The 17,981-nt window shown below is 54.6% G+C and overlaps 2 protein-coding genes and 1 pseudogene across 4 annotated transcripts in view; 2 read left to right on the forward strand and 1 right to left on the reverse strand.

Annotated features, from left to right (window-relative positions):
- Positions 1 to 17,981, reverse strand: part of LOC309525751 (uncharacterized protein) — a 375,811-nt gene that overhangs the window by 283,301 nt on the left and 74,529 nt on the right. The window contains exons 1-2 of one of the 2 annotated variants that reach the window (XM_082211239.1): positions 3,388 to 3,727; positions 95 to 268 (exon numbers count right to left, since the gene is read on the reverse strand). In XM_082211239.1, coding sequence (XP_082067365.1) covers positions 95 to 194 — 100 coding nt within the window. In that variant the 5' untranslated portion in view covers positions 195 to 268; positions 3,388 to 3,727. Of the gene's footprint in view, positions 1 to 94; positions 269 to 3,387 lie in introns of those variants that run through there. The other variant, XM_082211240.1, reaches the window with a different exon arrangement.
- Positions 1 to 17,981, forward strand: part of LOC309525753 (uncharacterized protein) — a 400,379-nt gene that overhangs the window by 27,416 nt on the left and 354,982 nt on the right. The window lies entirely within an intron of this gene.
- Positions 8,463 to 13,244, forward strand: LOC309527594 (tapasin-like; annotated as a pseudogene). The gene is made up of 6 exons (XR_014224683.1): positions 8,463 to 8,919; positions 9,702 to 9,973; positions 10,474 to 10,800; positions 11,171 to 11,269; positions 12,035 to 12,066; positions 12,387 to 13,244. The product of XR_014224683.1 is annotated as a tapasin-like (transcript).

Below are 17,981 nucleotides of genomic sequence, written 5' to 3' on the forward strand. Positions count from 1 at the left end.
CTGCCTGCCTCCCCCCACCCCCAAGCTGAGCAAGCCCCAATTCCTCTCTGGCTCCATCCCTCCATGTCCCCATCTCCCCTCCCCTGGGACTCACCAGATCTCTCAGAGGTCCCTGGGAGGAAAAGCTCAGAGGTTGTGGGGAGGGATGCAGGAGACAGCCGGACCAGGTCAACCGTCCATCTTCCCCCTTCCATCCTTGCTAGCTTTGCAGGATCTGTCTCTTTCACCCTTTCTGAGGAGTCAGTGAGCCAAAACAAGCTGGAGGGTCCTGGGAGAGAGGTAGAAGCAAAGGGAGCCTCAGAGGCCCTGCAGGGATTCTCCTGCCCTAGATATTCTCCTGCCCCTGGAGAAGCACAAATAGGGCAGCCCCTTCTCATCAGAAGCCCCATTTGTAAACATCTCCAGTGCTTGCAGTTTCCCGTTTGCTAATCACCCCATTTCGTAAGGATGGCAGGGTCTGTCCAGTAGTGACCTGAGAGTTGATCCCATTGAACTCATTGGGGCTTATGGACAGAACATGGTGCAAAAAAACAGTTACCACCCTGTCCGTAAGCCTGAAAACTGCAACATCAGAGCATGGGCAGAAAATAGCAGAGTAGCTATTACAGTGGTACCTCAGGTTAAGTACTTAATTCGTTCCAGAGATCCGTACTTAACATGAAACTGTTCTTAACCTGAAGCACCACTTTAGCTAATGGGGCCTCCTGCTGCCACTGTGCCGCTGGAGCACAATTTCTGTTCTCACCCTGAAGCAAAGTTCTTAACCTGAAGCACTATTTCTGGGTTCACGGAGTCTGTAACCTGAAGCGTATGGAACCCGAGGTACCACTGTACATGTGCTGTAGGTGCCTGCATGCTGGGTTCTTTGTATGCAGAGCCCAGTTCACAATCTTTGAGCTCTCATTGCAAGCCAGGCAGGTGTTGTGGCCATATTTGCCTCTTGCATGTGGACCAAATCTTTGGGGAAGCTTTTCATCTCCAATTGGTAGGAAAGAGGGTTCATTAACCTGCTGGTGGGGGGAGGTGGCTTTTCAGCCCATCAATTCAACTCATGCTGGAATATCTGGTGGGCTGGATCTGGAGCACAAAGGGTCAAGTTCTACTTGCATGAGCCCTTGTGTTCCTTCTTCAAACTCATTAGGCAGGAACGTCAGAGGTCCAATCTGAGAGTATTTCATTCTGGGCTTCTTATGGCAGAGCACAGAAGGCATGTAATCCGTTCTTTTCAGTTCTATCAAGTAGGTCCTTCCCTAGATTTCTCAAGTGCAAGGACCCTGGGCTGTCTGATTTATGGGGTTCCTTGGGGTCCAGGTCAGCTGGCTAGTCAGGATTGTCACCTGCAGAGTATATGTCAACTAAAGGATAATAGTCTGCCTTGGATTGAGGACTTTTTGGAGGTGTTGCTGAATGTGGAAGCAGAGGAGCTGGTGGTGCCACATTTCGGAATAATCTTGAGACTGATACACCTCTCCTCCATAGATATTCTCTGTGCTGAGACACCATCTTCACAAACTTTACGCTCCTCTTGTGACAAGATTCCCAAAGGCTTAGGGTAGCTTGAGAGAAGTAGCTTATTTTGAGACAGCACCCATTTCCAATTCCTTTTTATGAAAACCCTCTCCCTAGTTGGTTTGGTTTTGGCTTTTGACAGGACATCAGACCATTTGATAACCTTGCATATCGTTTCATATTGATATAGGGATCTGGTGTGCAGATTCTAGCATAGTACAAGCTTCTTAGTGTTCTGTCTGGACCCAGAGCATGAGCTGCTCTTAAGTAAGTTAAAAAGTATTTTCAAGTCAACTTTTTAATATTGCACTATTTTCAAAATTTTTAACATTTTTGCTCTTCTTTGTAGTTTTAGACCTCTCTTATTGATCTATTTTTAATGGTAGGGAAAGAGAAATTGTTGCATTATCTGGTTCCACAGACTCTGCCAGATGTTTTCCAGAAGGTTTTACAAGTACCTATCAGGATGGTAAGAACTTTATTACAGTCAGCCAAAAAGGATTTTATGCGTTCCATGTCCTCTGTTAGTACTACAAGCCACCCAGTGACTGATAGTCCCTCTTTGGTCCCAGAGGTTTGGGAGTAGCAGTCTTTTATATTTGCTTTAATTTTGAAATTTGCTTTCAGATTAGTTCCTCTACTTGTTTAGCCTGAATTTGGCCTTGAGTCGCTTGAGCTCCTGGTCTCAGTGCCAGAGATGACTTAGCAGTTGAGCTGCCTGGGCCCCAAACCTCTTTCTGCTCATCCTTACAGCTGCTGAGAGATCCTATAAGGTCAGTAATAGGATCTGGCTCCTGCTGTTTCTTAGCCACCTCCTCATTTTCTTTATTCACGTAAAATTGAGTAATTTTTGCTTGTGCTTTCTTCAGAGAAGCTGAAGAAGGAATTGGGGCTTGCTCACCCCCTAGCTGAGCAAGCCCCAATTCCTCTCTGGCTCCATCCATCCAGGTCCCCATCTCCCCTCCCCTGGGACTCACCAGATCTCTCGGAGGTCCCTGGGAGGGAACGTTCAGAGGTTGAGAGGAGGGACGCAGGAGACAACCTGACCAGGTCATCCGTCCATCCTCCCCCTTCCATTTTCACTAGGTTTGCAGAATCCGTCTCTTTCATCCTTCCTGAGGAGTTGAGGAGCCAAAAAAAGCTGGAGGGTCCTGGGAGAGAGGAAGAAGGAAAGGGAGCCTCAGAGGCCCTGCAGGGATTTTCTGGCTGGAGGGGAAGCCTCCCAATATGTTGGGGGCCCCACCCACAGCAAAATCCCTGCTTTATCTCATTTCTGGCCAGAGAACTTTCCCTCTTCACCCTCCATCCCTCCATGTTCCCATCTCCCCTCCCCTCCGGCAAGGCTCCCCACGCTGCGGATGTCTGCCTGGCGAGGGGGGCGCTCTGCTTCAGGGTACCCCGCCCGCCGGGCAGCAGGCTGCTATCCGCAGCCTAGACATCCCTGCCGGACCTCCCGCAGAGCTGCCTAGGCTGCGGATGTGTTCCTGAAGCCCGGAGAGCGAGAGGGGTCGGTGCGCACTGTCCCCTCTCGCTCTCCAAGCTTCAGCAAAAGCCTGCATTCGCCCCATAGGATACACCCAGATTTCCCCTTCATTTTTGGAGGGGAAAAAGTGCGTCCTATAGGGCGAAAAATACGGTACATTGAAGAAGGCCTGGGCAGCTCAGAGCAGCCTCATCCTGGTTGGAAAAGGCAGGACTGGTGGAAGAATATTCCCAGACAGAACAGGAGATGCATCTCCTATGGAGAGTTGTGGGTGTGTTAACATCTCAGGTGCTGCAGGTGGCGCTATGGGGCTCCCTCAAAATAGAGGAGGTTTGTCCTTCAGAGATCTGTATGGAATTTCAAAACTGATCTCATGATCCAGCAGGGAGCCTTACCAGAGAGGCCACGATCCCAGGATTCTCCTCCTTGACTTCCTTCTGCAGAGCTCTCTGGTCAGGATCCAGCAAAGCCCAGTCCTCCTCTGTGAAAGGAACAGCTACGTCTTCAAAGCACACTGGACCCTAAGGGGAAAAGGGAGAATAAAGATGATATTATTCTACACGTTGCTCTGTTCTTTTCTGTAACAATTTTGTTGTGTATTTAATTGATGGGTACAGTGGTACCTCGGGTTACAGACGCTTCAGGTTACAGACTGCACTAACCCAGACATAGTACCTCAGGTTAAGAACTTTGCTTCAGGATTAGAACAGAAATTGCATGGTGGTGGTAGTGGAGGCCCCATTTTCTAAAGTGGTAACTCAGGTTAAGAACAGTTTCAGGTTAAAAATGGACCTCCAGAATAAATTAAGTTCTTAACCCGAGGTACCACTGTATTAATCTTTGTGTAAGCAGGGGGATTCACGTAATAATCTTATTATCTATATGGCACTCATCTTCATGGAAATCTTTGCAAGCATTCCCATTTTCCAGATGGAAGGACCTCCTCTCCCTTCATCTGGTGGGGTGGACCCTCCCCCTGCCCTCAAGCCAACTTGAAGGGGCACCAGGAGGGGGTGGGGAGGGGAAGCCCCATTGTGCATTGTGAGGGGAGGGAATGGTTGGCTGGTTGGCATCCATCTGTCTTAGGAGACCATGGAAGAGTGTGTCTTTGGGAGTGAGATCTGGGGGAGAGACATGTGTTGTTGCATCTGGGACACAGGAAGTGGTCTGGAGATGCAGACGGGCTTTTCTTCTCCCTGTGCTCCCCCCATGTGGGAATGTTCCCCTCTGGCTGCAGCCCCTTCTCCCCATTGCACCCTCAGGGGGAGGAGAGAGGAGACTCAGGTGAGTCCAGGAGGGGCTTTTGCCAAGGAGAGAGAAGAAGAAAGCAGGAAGGGAGGGGGAGGGAGGGGCTTCTGCTCTGGAGGACCTTGCCCCCTCCCCCTTCACTTCCTGCCCTCTCTAGGAATCCAGCTCTGCTCCTTTTAACCCTTGGCAAGCCGAGCGCCCCAGGTCCTCCCCTCCCTCTCCCTGCCTTCAGTTTTCCTGCGCCTGCGCTCTAGGGGCTGCCCCCCTTATCTCCCCCCTTATCTCCTGGGGGGGGGAGAAGAGGCGAAGGGCTGCCTAGTGGCGGGAGGTGCCTTGGGCTCAGAAATGGCTCCCTCCAGACCCCCCCCAAGAAACACCCTCCAGCTGGGGGGGAGGGAGGGGCTTCCCAGCCAGGAGACCCCTCCCCCTCCCCGAAAATCCCCTCCCCCCACCAGGAAAATGGGGAGATGAGGAAGTGTCCCAGGCCAGGAATGAAACGCCCTCGCCATCTTGGGGGGAGGCCGAAATGAGCTTCCAGGAGACCCCCCTACAAAGGACCCCTGGGAAAGGGCTCATCAGTCCAGCCGCTTGGGGCCAAGAATGGATCCCTTCAGATCCATGGACCAGAGAGGTACTTAAGCGAGAGGGATCCTGAGGAGAAATCCGCCCCTGAAGGCCCGCCTCCTTCTTGGGGGTCTCCCTTCCCTCCCCCCCTCAGTCCGCCCCCCCACACCCAGGGGGTCCCCTCAGCCCTCCTTCTTGGGGGTCTCCCTTCCCTCCCCCCCTCAGTCCGCCCCCCCACACCCAGGGGGTCTCCTCAGCCCTCCTTCTTGGGGGTCTCCCTCCCCTCCCCCCTCTGTCCGCCCCCCACACCCAGGGGGTCTCCTCAGCCCTCCTTCTTGGGGGTCTCCCTTCCCTACCCCCTCTCACTCCGCCCCCCACACCCAGGGGGTCTCCTCAGCCCTCCTTCTTGGGGGTCTCCCTCCCCTCCCCCCTCTGTCCGCCCCCCACACCCAGGGGGTCTCCTCAGCCCTCCTTCTTGGGGGTCTCCCTTCCCTACCCCCTCTGTCCGCCCCCCACACCCAGGGGGTCTCCTCAGCCCTCCTTCTTGGGGGTCTCCCCTCCCCCTCTCAGTCCGCCCCCCACACCCAGGGGGTCCCCTCAGCCCTCCTTCTTGGGGGTCTCCCTCCCCTCCCCCCTCTGTCCGCCCCCCACACCCAGGGGGTCCCCTCAGCCCTCCTTCTTGGGGGTCTCCCTTCCCTCCCCCCCACACCCAGGGGGTCCCCTCAGCCCTCCTTCTTGGGGGGCTCCCTTCCCTCCCCCCTCTGTCCGCCCCCCACACCCAGGGGGTCCCCTCAGCCCTCCTTCTTGGGGGTCTCCCTTCCCTCCCCCCCTCAGTCTGCCCCCCACACCCAGGGTGTCCCCTCAGCCCTCCTTCTTGGGGGTCTCCCTTCCCTCCCCCCCTCAGTCTGCCCCCCACACCCAGGGGGTCCCCTCAGCCCTCCTTCTTGGGGGGCTCCCTTCCCTCCCCCCTCTGTCCGCCCCCCACACCCAGGGGGTCCCCTCAGCCCTCCTTCTTGGGGGTCTCCCTTCCCTCCCCCCCTCAGTCTGCCCCCCACACCCAGGGTGTCCCCTCAGCCCTCCTTCTTGGGGGTCTCCCTTCCCTCCCCCCCTCAGTCTGCCCCCCACACCCAGGGGGTCCCCTCAGCCCTCCTTCTTGGGGGTCTCCCTTCCCTCCCCCCCTCAGTCTGCCCCCCACACCCAGGGGGTCCCCTCAGCCCTCCTTCTTGGGGGTCTCCCTCTGCTCCCCCCTCTCAGTCTGCCCCCCACACCCAGGGGATCCCCTCAGCCCTCCTTCTTGGGGGTCTCCCTTCCCTCCCCCCCTCAGTCTGCCCCCCACACCCAGGGGGTCCCCTCAGCCCTCCTTCTTGGGGGTCTCCCTTCCCTCCCCCCCTCAGTCTGCCCCCCACACCCAGGGGGTCCCCTCAGCCCTCCTTCTTGGGGGTCTCCCTTCCCTCCCCCCCTCAGTCTGCCCCCCACACCCAGGGGATCCCCTCAGCCCTCCTTCTTGGGGGTCTCCCTCCGCCCCCCACACCCAGGGGGTCCCCTCAGCCCTCCTTCTTGGGGGTCTCCCTTCCCTCCCCCTCTCAGTCTGCCCCCCACACCCAGGGGGTCCCCTCAGCCCTCCTTCTTGGGGGTCTCCCTTCCCTCCCCCTCTCAGTCTGCCCCCCACACCCAGGGGGTCCCCTCAGCCCTCCTTCTTGGGGGTCTCCCTTCCCTCCCCCCCTCAGTCTGCCCCCCACACCCAGGGGATCCCCTCAGCCCTCCTTCTTGGGGGTCTCCCTCCGCCCCCCACACCCAGGGGATCCCCTCAGCCCTCCTTCTTGGGGGTCTCCCTCCGCCCCCCACACCCAGGGGGTCCCCTCAGCCCTCCTTCTTGGGGGTCTCCCTTCCCTCCCCCTCTCAGTCTGCCCCCCACACCCAGGGGGTCCCCTCAGCCCTCCTTCTTGGGGGTCTCCCTTCCCTCCCCCTCTCAGTCTGCCCCCCACACCCAGGGGGTCCCCTCAGCCCTCCTTCTTGGGGGTCTCCCTTCCCTCCCCCTCTCAGTCTGCCCCCCACACCCAGGGGATCCCCTCAGCCCTCCTTCTTGGGGGTCTCCCTTCCCTCCCCCTCTCAGTCTGCCCCCCACACCCAGGGGGTCCCCTCAGCCCTCCTTCTTGGGGGTCTCCCTTCCCTCCCCCTCTCAGTCTGCCCCCCACACCCAGGGGGTCCCCTCAGCCCTCCTTCTTGGGGGTCTCCCTTCCCTCCCCCTCTCAGTCTGCCCCCCACACCCAGGGGGTCCCCTCAGCCCTCCTTCTTGGGGGTCTCCCTTCCCTCCCCCCCTCAGTCTGCCCCCCACACCCAGGGGATCCCCTCAGCCCTCCTTCTTGGGGGTCTCCCTCCGCCCCCCACACCCAGGGGGTCCCCTCAGCCCTCCTTCTTGGGGGTCTCCCTTCCCTCCCCCTCTCAGTCTGCCCCCCACACCCAGGGGGTCCCCTCAGCCCTCCTTCTTGGGGGTCTCCCTCCGCCCCCCACACCCAGGGGGTCCCCTCAGCCCTCCTTCTTGGGGGTCTCCCTTCCCTCCCCCTCTCAGTCTGCCCCCCACACCCAGGGGGTCCCCTCAGCCCTCCTTCTTGGGGGTCTCCCTTCCCTCCCCCTCTCAGTCTGCCCCCCACACCCAGGGGGTCCCCTCAGCCCTCCTTCTTGGGGGTCTCCCTTCCCTCCCCCCCTCAGTCTGCCCCCCACACCCAGGGGGTCCCCTCAGCCCTCCTTCTTGGGGGTCTCCCTTCCCTCCCCCCACCTTCCCCTTCAAGCTCCCCCTCAGAAAAGGCACCTTGCCTTTTCCCGCCAAAAGGGCTGGCTCCGCCCCCCGCTGGCTTGGCAGCCAATCAGAGCGAGGCTCCAGGAAATTTCTGAGGGACTAAATCCGCTGATTGGCCTGGCTCTGCTGTCCATCACAGGCCCAAACATGGTTGGCCTTTGGCAGCTTCCTTATTTCTATATCTATTATCCATGTTATCCATTTTAAACTCTTAGTAATAATAATAATAATAATAAATTTTATTTATATCCCGCCCTCCCCAGCCGAAGCCGGGCTCAGGGCGGCTAACAACAATCAAATAATCAAACAGTCAAATAATCACACATTCTAAAAATTAATTAAAATCAAATCTTAGGGCTTGAGATCATTTGCACTACCTGTGCTGGGTGCCAGAGCCCCACGAGGCCCCGGGGAGACCCACGTGAAGTGATGGTGAGGGCCAAGAGGCCTGGCTCCGGGTTCAACCACACAATTTAAACTGAGAATACTTAAATAATATAAAAAGTGAATAGAGAACAAAGAAATAAAAAGGGGGGAAGGTATATTCCAATATATCACTATATATGCAAACAACTACAGTTCCGTACATGCTTCTCTGGTATATAGGTACAGTGCTTTTTTCCTAAAAATGGTTCAGGGTTACTCTCATTTTGACTCAAGAAAATCACCATTTTATAGTTCCAATTGGGAAAAATAAATACAGCAAATGGACAACAGAAATCATCTCAAGAACTCAGGAGTCCTATTGTTGTGGATTAACTTTATTTAGTTATGCTTATTCTGGATCTACTTCAAATTGGTTTCCAACCTCAACATTTCCACTTTTCAGAGGTACAAAGCTGCTTGGTTGTTTTGGTTTGACCCAGAACGGTGGAGTTGGGAACCCCAAAGGTCATCCACTCCAACCCCCTGCGATGTAGGTTGGGGGGTCCGGCAGTGGAGAGACAAGGCTCGTCATCCCCCCCCCCCAGACACTGGTTCACCTCCCCCCGCTTTGTCCCCCCGGCAGACCCCTCTGGGGCCCTGTGGGGCGGTCAGGCCTCGGCCACCCCCCCGCCCTGGCTGAGTCCAGATGCCAGCGAGGCTGAATCCTCCTGCGAGATCAACGCTTACGCGCCGCAAGAGTCCCACTTTGTCGCCTGGGCGGAGGGGCTGGCGGGCGGAGGGGGCTGCCCCCGCGCCCTGGAGAGGGGCAAGTGGCTCATCGCCAGCATCCAGGCCCCCGAGGCCGAGTTCGGGGTCAGCAGCGTCCTGCACACGGAGGAGGCCCCGCCTTGGAAGCAGCAGGGTGGGGTCAGCAGCGTCACCACCACCGCAGGTCCCACCTGGCGAGCGGAAGGGGAGCAGCCGGGCGGCCGAGCGGTGAGAGCCCTGCGCCAGCAGCCTGGGAGAGAGGGACCGAGGGCCAGTCGGGGCTTCTCAGGGTCAGCGCGGGGGGAGGGGAGGGGGGCCGCCTGCAGCCCCTGGGAGGAGAAGGCGGGGCAGAGATGCAGTCATTGGGAGTGCCCAAAGTCATTGGTTACACCCTCCTGGGGGTCAGGGGGTGGGGGGCACCGTGGGGCAAGCGGAAAGCGGAAATCCCTGGATCAAATGCATCTGCTGGGTGGAACTACTTGGAGTAGTTTGAAGTGGATTTTGAGTCATTTGGCAAGTAATTGTTGCTCTTTCAAATCTTGCTTCCATCTTACTGGGTCGTGCAAACAGTTGTTCCAAACCATGCCTCTTTTAGGGCACTGGCTGAAAGGGAGAGCGTTTATGGGGGTCCCCCCCAAATCTGAGAACCACGAAATTAAATGAATAAATCAAATAGATTGGGGGCTTGTTCAGAGCCGTCTTTCCCATAGGGCGCTGGCCTCTCGGGGGATCACTCTCCTGCATTGGCATGGGGGAGAGGTGCGCCCCCCACAATGGCTGGCAGTGCGCAGCTACGGCCACCCCAACACTATCGGGCAGACATTTGCAGCCTGGCGCCGCATCTGCTAAACACGGCCCTGGGTTTGTTGTTTTTCCCTTCTGGGATTCCTCCCTTGCACGGGGGTTGGTCTAGATGACCGCTGGGGATCTCTCCCGCTCACCTCGCCCTCCTCCCTCCTTGCGCAGCGGTGCTGTCGGTCTTCACGCGGACGCCGCGCCTGGAGTCCCGCCTCGGGCGCCCGGCGGTCCTGCACTGCGGCTTCTCGGCGCCGGCCTCAGCCTTCTCGGTGGAGTGGCGCCATCAGTTCCGGGGGGCCGGGAAGGTGGTGCTGGCCTTCGACGGAGCCACGCGGGGGGTGCCTGCGGAGCGTGGCCGTCCGCCACGAGGGCACCTACACCTGCACCGTCTACCTGCCCCCACCTGCACGCCCAGCAGGCGCTCGAGTTCAAGGTGGTGGGTGAGTGAGCGACCGGGGGGTCTCCCTCGCAGGGAGGGCGGGGGGAGGAAGGGGAAAGGGGGGTCCACTGCCCCAAGGGACCCCCATGGAGCCAGCATCTTGCATTCTCACAGTGGCCAAATGCCGGCCAGGCCCTCGGGATCCAGATAGACTGCTCCTGGGCCTGGAGGCGCCAAAAGAACATAGGGAGAGTGCTTCAACCTCGCAGTGGCCAAATTGCCCTGAGACCCCTGCCTGGCAGGGGTTGGGCTAGATGACCCTTGGGGATCCCTTCCACCTGTCTGATTCTACGCTTCTAAGAACCAAGCGATCCAGAGAGACTGCCCCTGGGCTGGGAGGCTCCTCAAGAAGCGCCTGGCCACTTGGTCAAGCCAACGGGGACCCTGTCTTCCTCAGGATTCGAATCCAAGAGCCCCCCTCTCCCCTCCCGGCAGCTGGGAGCCTGCAGCGCTCCTGGTTGTCAGCAGGGGGCGCTCTGCTCACTCCCTCTCGCCCTGCAGAGCCCCCCCAGGTGACGCTGCGCCCCACGACGCTCTCCGTGCCCCCCAGCGCCCGGCCCCAGCTGGCCTGCGAGGTCTCCGGCTTCTTCCCTCTGGGTGCCTCGGTCAGCTGGAAGCGGAGGGGGTCCGGCACCCCCCAGGACGCCTTCCTGGACATTGGGGACTCGGGGCACCGCCAGGCTCCTGACGGCACCTTCAGCTTCACCAGCTTCGCCCGCCTGCTGCCCCTCCCGACCGAGGACCACGGGGTCTCCTACGTCTGCCATGTGGGCCACGCCGGGCTGGGCGAGGCGGGGGTCAAGAAGGCGGTCGTGCTCCATGTGGCAGGTGGGGGTCTGCACTTGGGGGTCTGTGGCGGGGTCCCCTGGGGGCTGGGTAGCAAGGCCCAGAAGATTGGCTGCGGGTGCGATTCCTGACTGGCGGAGGTTGGGGGGTCGTCCATCCTGGGTGATTTAGCTGGGATTCCTCCCTTGAAGGGGGTTGGGCTGGATGACCGCTGGGGTGCCCTCCCAACTAGGATTCTGTGAATTGGCACTGATCAAGTCAGGCATGGGGGGGAGGATATGGGGGGTGGGGCGAAGGTGCAGCTTTGGGACCTGCACTGGGTGGCCAAGGCAGGGTGGGGGTCTGACATCGCCCCCCTTCTCCCTCTCTGACGCCCCCCCCTTCTGCCTCTGCCCCTTCTCCCCCCACCCAGGGTCCCTGGGCCCCTCCCTGGAGGACGCCATCGGCTTGTTCCTGGTCGCCATTGTGCTCCTGGGAGTCTTGCGGTCCTTCTTCCGATGGGGGTAAGGTTGTTCCCACCCACCCCTTCTGTACTGTTATTTTTGTTATCAATATGGTCCTATTTTACCATGTGGTCAATATTTTAGGGGATACTTTAGCTGAGATTCCTGGGGTCCCTTCGGATTCTACAATTCTAGGATTCTATCAATGTGCACAGCATCCTCCTTTTCTGGATCTCCGGGCAGTTTGCGGCATAAAAATGCACGATGAAAACACAACGTACATGATAAAAATGAGAACCAAAACAAATAACCCAGCCTCCCTCAAGTCTAATTATTACAATGAAAAATAGAAATATTTTCCTGGGGGAGACAATTCAGAATCTATTAAGACCATGCAAATATTGACAGTAAAAGCAGTTGAGAAATCTCTCCTCCACCACCTGACGCCTTTGATTGGCGGAACTGGCACTGGCCAATTGACTCCCCTTTCCCACATTTGCCAGTACAAGAAGCTCAGCTGGGAGAGCCTGAGGCTCTTGATTTCCGGGTTGTGGGTTCAAGATTCCTGCCTTGCGGGGGGTTGGACTAGATGACCCTCGGGGGCCCTCCTGGCTCCAACAACCTTTGGAACTCCCTGCCTCTTGATACCAACCAGGCGCCTTGGCCAGACTCTCTTTGGTCGCCTGCTAAAAACATCCCTGCCCAGCGGCTCAGAAATGTAGGTCTCTGTTCCAGCTTTCTGCATGCTTTCAAGTATTCCTGTCCATTTCCCTGGGTTTTCTCGTCATTCACCTTTCCCTGCTTCATTTTCCTCCTTTTTCCAGCTTCTGAAGAAAAACCCAAATCGGAGAAGCCCAAATCCGAGGTCAGTGTCCAAGATACGCCCAAGTTCTCTTGATTCCTCATTTTTATATTCTTTGGGGAAAAAAACATCTCTGTGCCACCCACTGAGAGGCAGAGCAGTGCAGTGGTGAGAGGGCCAGACTAGGCCCTGGCCGAGAGATCTGGGTTCGAATCCCCAGTCCCTGGCCATGATGAAGCTCGCAGGGGGGCTGGGGGGCAGGATCCAGTCTGCCTACTTCGCAGGGTTCTTGTGGAGCAATTCCCGCAATTGCAACCCCCAGCCAGCTAATGTTTCCTCTCCAAATCGGGTCAGTATCTCACGGATTTCTCTTCTTTCTGCAGTAACGGACTTTGGGCAACCCTGCTCCCGGCTTGATTTGTTGCCTCTCTCCGGATCCCGTTGAAAGAGCAAAGTGGATCGTAGGCCCCCGGACTCCTGGGTCCCTCCTCTTTGGCTGCCCAGTCTTGCCCCACTGGTCCCTTGTGGGAAGCCCCCTTCCCCTTCCTTTTTGGGGTCAGGGGTCTGCTTGGCTTCGCATCCTGCAGATTCACAGCTGTGATTTTAAGGAGGGGGCCAGATCTGTGCATAGCAAAAGCCCCCCTTTCTGGCAGTCCCTGCCCCTCCTCACTTCCGTGCTGTGAAATTATTTAAGTGTAGAATTGGGAGGGGCCCTGAGGGTCATCTGGTCGAACCCCCCGCAGGACAGGAATTGCATCAAAAGCACCCCTAAGGTCCTGGGCCGCAGACTCTGCACATGCTCTGGGAGACTCTTGGGGGGGGCTGTGTTGTCTTTGGGATTGTGGGAGAGAACCTTTTTGGAGGAGGGGAGACTGACTTGAGCAAAATCAGCATATCCCTCCCACCCCAAAATAAATAAATCAGAATGTGGGTCATTGGGTGTCCCTTTACCTCCCCCTCTGGGGGACCTGAAGTGGTACAGTCCAGACCCAGGTTTATCCCCTCTAGAGACCTGGGTGCAAAAGGAGCCCGTTTCCCCGCAACATCCCTGCACAGACGGCCAGGCAGAGCAGCTTTCGTTCCCCTCGGCCCTCTCTCTCAATACGGACTAGGACCTGCCCCCCCTTCCCTCCCCCCAGAGCCCAGAACTCGCCCCCTCCCCATTCTGTGTAGATTCTGCTGTAGACTGTAAGCCCCGTGGGGCAGAGCCAACCTGGAGAATAAACACGCCTTGAAAAGAACTGCATGCCATGTGTCTGTTTTTTCCTTCCAGGGCTGCAGGAGAGGTGAGGGTGGCCAAGTTTGATAAACAGTAGCAATAAATGGTTGGAGGAGAAGTCTGGGAAGGGGCAAGAGCCCCTCTCTGCCCCCCTCAAGGCTCCTCTCCGGCTCATCCAGGGTCCAAGGCCTCCTCCATTTTTGGAGGGCCAGGAAGTGAGTGGCCCCTGCAGCTTCGCCTGCTGGAAAGGGGGCGACATGCGTGTTAACGGGAAATCAAGGGTCCTCTTGGGCAAATGAAGACACCGACCAGAGCAAGTCAGAGCAAAACAGCAGCCAGTAGGCTCGGTCTTTATTTAAGAAAGACTGTCGCGACAGGACTCCCACCGCCCACGATGTGAAGCAAGATGGAAGCCCCGAACAAAGGGAGACCCTAACTTTTATTAGTTGCTAATCCCCTTAGTTACACCCTCAGAATTACATCATATTTACATCATGATTATATTAAAAATAGGAGGGGTTGGGGAGGAGTTGCACAGGTAACTCGAGTGTCCTGACACCTGGCCGGAGCCTCCTTCCCCCTCCCTACATGAGTCATATTCAAGAACAAAGGGAAAGGGCGAAGTTTCCTGCCCCCTGAGGGGAATCCGGTCACAGTCCTTTGTAAGAGTCCGCGCGGAATACACTATGATATGCAGTTCATTATGTCCCTGATAGCCTTCTGTCTGAGCCCATCACCGATGGCTATCAAGGTTGTCACGTATACTAGGAAGGAACACAGAGTACGTGACCGCTCGGTGAAGGGATTATGGCTGCTTGATATCAGGTCACCCCCCTTTGATAGTACTTGCAATATGCAGTAGAATAAAAGTGGTCCGGTGAAAATCCGAGGCACGGTTGATTTTTAGTGGATTTATAAAGAATATTGTCCTTGAAGTTCAAAGCACTTTCGCCTTCAGGAAGTGGCTTGCTACATTTTGATTAAATCAGTCACGGTCAATTGAACCCGGAAACTTTGTATTAAGAGCTGTCAAAGGTAGGGAAGAGAGCGGCAGTATCCTGCAGTACCTGCGTGGCCGCCGCAAGAGGCGCTGTTCGGTAACACTGATTGGCTGAGGCGGCCGCCGATTGACAGCAGAGCTCGGTCGGCCGGTCTACTCGAAAATAAAATAGGGCTATGTGGAGCACTATGGCGGGAAGCTGTCAAGCCAGCGCTTCCTTATCTACGGAAGGCTTTAGGGATGGCCCTCTAAAGGGACATTTCCAGGGTCAGGGAGGGGAGATGTGTGCGTGTGTGAGTGTGGTGCTTGTGTAACACGTGTCAGTGAGTTGGGGGGGGGTTCCGGCGACAGTTCCCCCCTTCGGAGATAAGATTGCGAAGGTAGGGAAACCGCGCAATCCTTTTCTCCGCATAATCAATAGAGGCTTGACATGTCATACCTAGAGTCCAGGGTCCGGAGGTGGTGCAAGGGTCCCATCTCGATTGGAGTTGACTGGATTTCTGATGTCGGTGGTCGGTGGATGGTGGTTGATCGCGGACGTAGGATAGGAAGACAAGAGCCGCAAGTATGACAGCACATCGGGAAACAGTGGATCATGCAGCAGAAGAAAACAATGCAGATGGCAACAGTGATCAATATTAAGAGGCCGTTCCCCAGAAGTTGTTTTATCCAAGTCGACCCAGGTAGCCAGTTCCAGAATTGAGTGTCCGACAGACCTTCATGTTGGATATCCCTAAGTTTATCGGTCAGTTTGTAGATGTTATTAAGGTGTCCTGTGATGTTCAAGGTCTGGTCGGTGACGTGAGTGCAGCATTCGGTTCCTATGAGGGCACAAACCCCTCCAGTCGAGGCAAGTACGTAGTCCAAAGCAAGGCGGTTCTGGATCGAATTCTGCCTGACCTCTGTTAATTCAGTTAAGATGGCTAGCAGATGGATAGCAGAGTCCGTTTGCACAACGGAATGATGAATAGTACGTGCCACATGCTTTTTGTTGCTTTATTTTCAGTTCATTGTAGAGAAATTACAAACATGCATCTTGCCTCTGCTGGAGCAGAGAAGCAACCGTCCTTCTCCTCGAACACCGAGAGAGCAGTCAAAAAACAGGAAGCCAGTGTACGTCACATCCAGCTTCCCATTCCCGTGGGAAACCCAACAGTGCTCTGACTGTGGAATGTAAACATTGTCTTGTGACAAGCACTTTGCTGCACAGTGAAGAGAGCAGAAACTAACATCCTCCCCCTTTCTGTGAACATCACTGGGCAGCGTGTTCGTACAATATCAGTACAAACCCAACTTCTGTACATAGGTACAGTGTTGATCCCTTGACACAATCTTGGACAATACATCAGCAGGAATTTCATTACCTGGCATATAGGACACCGTTACGAGTCCCTTCTGAATATGTTCCCTAGCATGTTGCACCTTCAACTGCAAGTGCTTCGTGCTTTGCTTACAACCTTCCGAATTCAGCAAAGCCAAACATGCTTTGTTGTCCTGGTAAACCTGGATTGGACATTTGACAGGAATTTTCATGTCTTTGCACAATTGTAACAACCATTCACAATCCTTTAGTGAATAAGACAGTGCATTCAATTCAGCTTCACAAGTACTTAAGCTAATTGTTGTTTGCTTCTTGCATGACCAATCAAATAGACCCTGATTGTACATGTAGCAAACTCCAGACGTACTTTTCCTGTCTGCAGTGTCACTTCCAAAACTTGCATCTGCAAAGATCTCAAGACCACCAGACTTCTGATTGTTAAATCTCAGTCTGTAATGCATAGTGCCTTTCAAATAGCGTGCTATGCGTTTTAAAGCTTTCCAATCCTTAACAGTAGGATTGTTGACTTGTCTGCTTAGCAAATTACAGCTAACAGCAATGTCAGGTCTTGAACATCTGGCAATGAAGTTTAGCTTACCTAGCACACTTCTGTACAGTGTAGTGTCAGAAAATGCTTCTTCAGTGTCTTCTACCTGATAACCTGTTGTCATTGGTGTGTCTACAGGGTTAGCATCCATCAGGTTTAGCTTGCTTAACACATCAGCAATTTTCCTTGACTGGTGTATTAGAATGTTACCATTTTGATCTCTCTCTATTTCCAGAGATAGGTAGTTGTTTACCTCACCAAGATCTTTCATGTCAAAGTGCTCTTTCAGTTGAGCTAGGGCATTATTGTACATTGTGACATCTTTCCAAAAGAATAAAATATCATCAACATAAAACAAACAATACAGCTTCTTTTGCCCCTCCTCTTTGACAAACACACATGGATCAGCTTTCCCTTGCTTAAAACCTAGAGAAAACAATGCTTCAGTGAGTTTAGTGTGCCAACACCGTGCACTTTGTTTGAGACCATAAAGGGACTTCTTCAGAGCACAAACAAATCCCTGTTTTACCTGTACGCCATCAGGTGGAAGCATATAAAGTGATTCACCTAGAGATCCGTACAAAAATGCTGTATTTACATCGTGGTGACTAATGTGTAGATTCTCCTCTGCAGCTAGCTTGAGCATAAGCCTAATGCTCTCATATCTCACCGTGGGTGAGTAGGTCTCATGATAGTCTTCACCTGGTACCTGTGGAAAACCTCTGGCTACCAATCTGGCTTTGTGTCTGACTATCTTGCCATTTTGGTCAGTCTTCGCTTTGAAGACCCATTTGCTTCCAAGCAGTTTCATTCCTGGAACTACTGGAACTAGCTCCCAAGTTTTGTTCTTTTCTAAGGAATCAAGCTCAGCCTTCATGGCATTTAACCATGGCTCAGCTTCCTTAGAATCCAAATCCTGGATTTCTTGGAAACTTGAAGGTTCAAATACCTTCTTGGAGCTTTTAACAGCTGCTACTGCTGTCTTAGCAAATTCATCAGCAAATCTCTTTGGAGGTCTGCCTTTTGTGGCTCTTTGTGACCTGCGAATCAGCCTTTGGTCTTCAACACTCTCCTCTTCCTTCTTAGGAGAAAAGTGACCTATTGTGAACAACGGTTCTTCCAATTCCTGATCAGAGCTTTCAGAGGGTCGCATAGAGGCTTTCGCACTCTTGAAATCCTCTGAAGTATCCGATTCAGTTTCAGACTCAGAATCAGAACCTTCATCAGTGGGTGTGGGTTGTTTTTGCTTATCCTCAGTCTCATCACTGTCATCAGGATAACATTGGAAAATTCCCACGTTCTCCCCCCACTTGGCATTGTACTCAACACTTCTTGTGAGCTTAATTGTCTTAGAGTCAGTCATCATTATTCTGTAAGAACCTTTCTGATAACCTAGAAAGATACCATGCAATCCACGTTTGCCTAATTTGGAGCCTTGTGGTGAGTGAATCCACATGTCAGAACCAAAAATTTTCATGTGTTTGATGTATGGTTTCTTGCCAAACATCTTCTCATACGGGGTACAACCAATCGCTGAAGATAACCTGCGATTGTAACTGTAAACAAAACATGAGAGAGCTTCGGCCCAATAACTCTCTGGAAGATTGGCATCATGCAGCAAGGTTTTTAACCCTTGAAGCAATGTTTGATTTGCCCTTTCGCAAAGCCCATTCTGCCATGGCGAGCGAGGACTGGACAAATCGTGTTGAATTCCTTTCTCAGTCAGAAAAGCTTCAAACTGCTGAGAAGTGAATTCTCCCCCGCGATCTGTGAAAAGAATTTTTATCTCCTTACCATGCACATTTTCCAACCAAGCACAGAATTCCTTGAACCTTGGAAAAGCTTCTGATTTCTGCTTGAGATTGTACACATAAATATACCTGGAAAATGC

Source organism: Podarcis vaucheri (genome assembly GCF_965113315.1).
Source record: "Podarcis vaucheri genome assembly, chromosome: 2".
In the NCBI taxonomy this organism is placed as follows: Eukaryota; Metazoa; Chordata; class Lepidosauria; order Squamata; family Lacertidae; genus Podarcis; species Podarcis vaucheri.